At 33.8% G+C, this 6,298-nt stretch overlaps 1 protein-coding gene across 1 annotated transcript; it reads right to left on the bottom strand.

The window, feature by feature from the left end:
* Window positions 1-1,469: 1,469 nt before the first annotated feature.
* LOC126972661 (putative defense protein Hdd11-like) lies at window positions 1,470-6,010 on the bottom strand. The gene is made up of 5 exons (XM_050819545.1): window positions 5,885-6,010; window positions 5,177-5,349; window positions 4,434-4,601; window positions 2,712-2,812; window positions 1,470-1,649 (listed from the first exon to the last, which is right to left on the bottom strand). The coding sequence occupies exons 2-5, from the start codon at window positions 5,333-5,335 to the stop codon at window positions 1,577-1,579; spliced, it is 501 nt and encodes a 166-aa protein (XP_050675502.1). The 5' UTR covers window positions 5,336-5,349; window positions 5,885-6,010; the 3' UTR covers window positions 1,470-1,576.
* Between the last annotated feature and the right edge of the window lie 288 nt (window positions 6,011-6,298).

Below are 6,298 nucleotides of genomic sequence, written 5' to 3'. Positions count from 1 at the left end.
GCCAAATGAGGCGTGTCGCTGGTGTTCTGACGTGGGCATCGGATTGGCACTACATTCCTGACCAGGCAAGGCATCGACGGAGACCTGGTAACTACCAGAATGTGTAGTCAGCAGAAGATACAACAATTATACCAAACATACTACATAGTCTATGAAGCCATTCAGCAATATGGCCGTTCGTCACTCAAGACTACGATTTCAACAGAACTGTTCAAGCACAAAGCTAGAGAGTGGACAGGTCGCTACCCTCAAAATTTCCGAGACTGTCATAGCAGATTATTTTCCTTACGGAAAAAGTTATGCTCAATTTTTTATCTGGGATAGATATATTAAATACGGTGTTTCCGTCGGTGGAGGTACTGTGTCTGCGTAAGAAAAAAAAGGAGGCCAGATGCGCCAGTTCAAGGTGGACGACGTTCAAGTTGGAGTGGATGTTGATTGTTGTCACATACAGGAAATGTAACAAAGTGTAAAATTGTGTGAAAATGATAATTCGACTCAATTTGTGACAAAAGAAATCAGTGTTTGGACAATTTGTGTATAGGTAGATACATCAAATTAATAATAATTTTAAATGTCTTTCTAATGGTTCATTCAGGATTTTGTTCTTAAGTCGAAATTCTCCGAAGTCGTCTTTAACATATTCGGATAATATTTCATCTCTTAGGAGCACTAAGCAACTCCAATCACCATAATATAGCCAATATTAGCTTTTAGAACGTTGCGTGTATCGTCTAGGACAAGCATCTCTTCCTGACAATATTGTATTATCTGAATCTAGAATATTCCAACGTAAAATAAGCAGTTATATGCAAGAAGTACGTCGTAGGAAAAGTGCCGCATTCGCATTATTTTTTTAAATGGAAAACCGCAAGTGAGCATAATAGCCAATTTTTTCATCGCGCGGTTGCCCATTTGCTGCCCCCGCAGCTGTAGGAAAGATATACGCTTTTTAGTTTTACGCGGTAAACAAGTTTTTTAAAGATACCCATGCCGTATCGTCTTTAAAACACATCGCAAGGTAGTTTAGTATTATGTAACCTATATTTTGTAAATTTAATTAATTACTGTGTTCCACTGTAACGCTATTCAAGCAGTTATGTTTTTGAACCTTCTTATTGTCAGCTACTTATTACACTCATCACTTTTAGACAAGATGTTTCAATCTCAGTAGCCCAGTAATTTTACTAATTACGGTGTCTTTCAAACACAAACACAATGATTCTTACACAAACAGATCTAAAATCATGATTTGCACTCACTCGCATATGTAACATCACCTATCTGCCATCCCTATTTCACTCTCAGACCGACGCGACGTGTATCGCCGCCATTTTAGAAACGTTTCATTATTGGTACTTACAGTTTATTTCATAAATATTATCCATTGTAACGATGCGTTTTTACCACCAAGTTAACCACTAAGCTTAATTTAACAAAAAAGGTAAAAGAAAATTAAAAGAAAGTCGTTTTATATAACATAGTTTATTGAATGTCTCATAACTAGAGCCTTCATAGCTTTGCTACACAATCTAAGATCGAAAAAAGTATAATAGATAGGAACGGTTTTTACTTTTTAAGGGGTAACTTTGACTGCCGCTGATTCAACTCCAACCCAGAATTTCGAGACAGTCAGTACAATGGTGGCCCTGGAAAACAAATTGATATTAGAGATAAACTTTAATGCTCAAATACTCCGTGTTCCTCAAAAGAAATACATCCTCTCTTGCTGTAATAAGGATAAATTGCATGTGTTTAACAAATGGGTTTTTTTGGTACAGCCAGCTGACAGAAAGACATATTTGTAAAATACTCTAATTGATTTAAATGAGTGGACATTCAGTTTTTTATTTATTTATTTATTATATATTAGGAGATTCAACCGCTTTCATAAAATTACAAAACAATCTTAATAGTCATAGCTAGCCATTTACAGAATCCCACGTGTATATAATTGGATAGTTACATATGTGTGCGATACACCAGCCTATAATCCAACATACCTACAGCCAATATTATATATAAACTAGATACACTATAATACAATTAGCACAATATATGTGAACATAATATGCATACCAATTACAACTCCTATAATATTACTATAAATTATCAACTAACTTGTATAACATTATTCAATACTACCTAATCAAAAAAATCCCTGTTCAGTAGCCATCTCTCCGTTGCCACACTTGTGTTCAATAGATCAATGTTTATGTTTTTTGTGTATTCTTCTTACGACCTCTACTTCTTCCGAGTATATGGGAGATTCAGTAATTCAGATAATAATATTTCAGTCACTATAAAGTGACGATGTTAAAGCGCTTAGTTTGGCGCTTGGTGTTAAGTATGTTTGGCTTATTTTGAGGTTAATTATTTTAAGGTTAAAATTTGAATTGACTTATTTTTAATTAGTTATACCTTGTTAAAATTATTTTAATATATCAACACAGTAGTAGTACATATTATTATACAAAGGTACACTTATTCATATTAATTGGTCTTTATCTATATGTGGACTTGGCCTTATCTCAAAGTATTGTGCTCAACTTAATATGAAAAAAATATATAATTATTTTTAGCATTTTCAAACACTTACAAATAGTGTACAATTAAACCTCGAAAAAGTTAACATTGTTTTTTACAAAAATTAGAAACCCAATCTGTGAATTAGGTGCGTTATGGTGAAATTAAATAACAGCATTTTTTACCTGAATTTGACAACATCGTCGAAGTCTTCGGGAGCCGTCCACGTTAGAGTAATTGACTGTTTGTCTTCCTCCGCGTCGTGCCTCTTGTGTGTCACTGTGTCCTAGAATAATGAACGTTATTAGGACTGGTCCACATACATAGAACGTCGCCGAACGAAACCCAGCTGCTGCCTACTGACCGCTCTCACCGTAGACTTACAATATGCAAGCGTTTAGAAAAAACAAAGCGTGCGAGAGAGAAAAACGTCTCTGACGGAGAAATAGTAAGATAGAAAAGGAAAGCAAACCTATTGTCACTGTAACCGACAAGTCAAGGTTGTCAAGTCGAGACAGTCCGCCACGGATTGGCATTAGCCATCTAACCAACTAACTAACAATCAAAATTGGTCACGCATTTTCCGCTTGTCAGGTTAAGCTGACCTAACTAACCTCTACAAACTCTTTCTCTTTCGCTCTTTTTCTCGCTTTTTCTCTTTCTTTCTCGTTCCATAGCTTTCTTTCGCCTCCGTTTATTATAGTAAGTATGTGAGCCGGCCTTAGTTATCTTTCCTATTAAACTTAAATTATCTGTAAGTTTGTTTTATTGTCGAATGTTAATATTTCTTTTGTTCTTTCGTTTTTTTTTTTTTCAATTTTTCTACAGACTATGTAGGTAAAGCCCGTAAAGGCCCCCAAAGCACTTTAAATGTATCTATCCTATCGCCTGTGTTGGTTTCGTTTTGCCAACTCGGTACTACTTAATTATTATAATTATTATTATATGATAATCTACTAGCCAGCTCTATAGTACTTCTATAATAACCACTAAAGCTTGGTCACTTGTACAACGTGGCGTTAGTTGTAAGTCTCTACTATTTTATTAACTTCAATATCAGTGAAAATCTTTTGGTTGGGCTATTTCAAAAGTTGATACGATATTTTCAATTTAATACAATTTACAAAGTAAAAATTACTGTAAATAAGTTTAAATGCACTTGTTGTTAAAAGAAAAAAATGCACAAGCAAAAAAATAGTTGGGTTCGATAGGCAATGTCAATTTGTAAAAGTTGCTGTAGTATGTATAGATATATTTTATTTTTATGCCTTACGGAATTAAGTAATTTCCGTTCGTTCGTACGTTAATATAGGGAGGCACAGGCTTATCAGAAAATTAAAACAATTTTGCGAATTTTAAGGGTTGTCCAGCTAGTCTTAATTCTTTTTTTAATTTTTCGATATATAAGCTACATAATCTCCCCGATAGATAACGTTATATGCATCAGTAAGATAACACTTTCTTAAGTCTATTTCAACCACTTGAGGCAAAAACATCTAGATTATTGTACGGAAACACGTGAGTCGACACGCATTTATCCCGTTTCATAACACCCAAATTCTCATTCCGGTGTTATATCTATTATTAAAAAAAAATTAAAACTTTAATTATTATAATATATAAAATAATACTTATTAGACATAAAATTAAAAAAAAAATATTGAAGTAGGCGTTTTGCGGAAATCCGTAATTATCCAAATGATTTGAGTTTTCTTTAGTATTAATTCCGGTTAATTAGTTAATTTAGTTTAGTCTCGTGCCAGGTTTTGGCGACTCAACATGTCCTGAGGATGCCTCGTGTAGAGGCGAAACACGTGTCGAATTGTTTAAAGACAAATATTGACGGAATTAACACTAAAGAAAACTCAAATCATTTGGATAGACATAAAATTGTTATCAGTACTTACTCCATCGTTCTCACATTTCATAAGTTGCACCACAGGATTGCTATCTTCGATGTTGAAGGTTCCCACAGGCTTTTCACCAGCTCTTGCTTGCATCATGAGACCTTTCACGGTGTCTGACGGTGACATGCCACTGACTGTTACTTGAATCTGCTCACCCGCTTTCACAACCTGGTTGGATATAATACAATGTACCTAGAATACCTCTACGACCCTTAGCGATATAGAAACATTATTAAAACACTAAAAAGGATAACTTTCCAAATGCATGACTAATTCTTAAGTAAACTCATCATGAAATTTTAAAATCAAACTCATCGTGAAATCTCAGAGAAATTATTAATTACCTTTTGTTTGTCAATCAACCTTCATTATATATCTGATGTAAATTAAGAATCTTAGCGTAGACTTTTCTGTAATAATAATTATGATTGGCACGTCATAGTATGTTTTTCATTTTTAGGTATACTTGCCTACGTTAAATGAGTATAAATAAACTCAAATAACAAAACAGACCCAAGGAGCCAGTAGAAATGTTTGATTTTTCAGTTTTGTCAAGTACTTGTAGCCCTAGTATAGAAGATAAGACGAAGCACCTCTATGTTTATTTATAAGGGGATTCACCCCGTGGCTTGAGAGACGCGAAGGTTTTCCTAGAGCTTCGCTAAACGAACAACTTGTGTCGAAGTAGTAACGCCTTAATATCATTGAAAACTTTGAGTTGCACGTGTTGCTATTGTTTATACCTTGGAGCTTGTAGTAACTACGTAAGGCGCGGGCATCTCCTGTGGTTCGGTGTTGTGTCTCGGTATCATGTCTTTGCAAGCACTGGTAGGAGCGCCCCAAGGGTAGGCTTCGGAACCCAACGCTAGTGCAAGGGCGATGCAAATATACTTGAACATCATCTTGATAATATTTTCTGCAAAATGAAAATATTATTTATGGATTAGAAGCCATCTTGCGGGGTCAGTAATAACCGCCGACCATTTATGTATATATCTTATACGCGTTTTAGTAATATTAATAACTTTTTTGTGTATACGTTTATTATAACATGTTTGGTTTGAATATCTGCTCTCTAAATAAAATCTATTATTTTTACGCAATAACTGCTTATAAGCATATATATATATATATTTATTTTGTTATTTACGTTTAATAATTTGCAATTAATTGTTAAGTAGTTTAGCAAAATGAACAAACCTTCTTCAAGACTATCTAGAATTTTAAAATTTTACTTTTTTTTAAATAATATGTTAAAAAACTTAAATTTATAATTATCTTAATTTATCTTGTCATTTTCGTAGCTCTTATATAAATATAATTTGTATTTTATTGTTAAGGTGTGTATCAAACGTATCTATAATTTTATAAATCCATCAACATTTTTTAAACTGATTTGCTAAATTAAACTAAACGACGTAGATATATTAAATAATACAAATATTAATTACCTTTTGAGTCAATGCACACAACAACAGCTTCGATGTAAGTGAAATGTCTCCTCAGAACTTTTGATTAACGTTTATATACTGCTCTGCTCGTACATGTCGGCACAGAAGCAAAACAATATTTATCCTGTTATTATAAAAAATATCAAGACTCGACGATTTTCCTGTGAATCTTGAATGTGTTTTTACCCCATATGGTAGTAGGTGGCTAAAGATCGCCTCCTAAAAGTGACCTCATTTAAAGTTGACGTAGCTTTCATTGTTCCACAAAGTAGGGGAAAAACCGAATTTACTTTCCCTTTTTGTTATATTTATTGATCAGTTTCTTCAACGATTGTGATATTCTACAACTTGTAAGTAAATAAAGCGGTTCCCAAGCTACTTTCATCTAGTAGACTGTAATATTTTCGGATGCCC

The sequence above is a fragment of the Leptidea sinapis genome, chromosome 27, assembly GCF_905404315.1.
Source record: "Leptidea sinapis chromosome 27, ilLepSina1.1, whole genome shotgun sequence".
In the NCBI taxonomy this organism is placed as follows: Eukaryota; Metazoa; Arthropoda; class Insecta; order Lepidoptera; family Pieridae; genus Leptidea; species Leptidea sinapis.
Note: the sequence above shows the minus strand (reverse complement) of the source record. Positions and strands in the feature narration are given on the sequence as shown.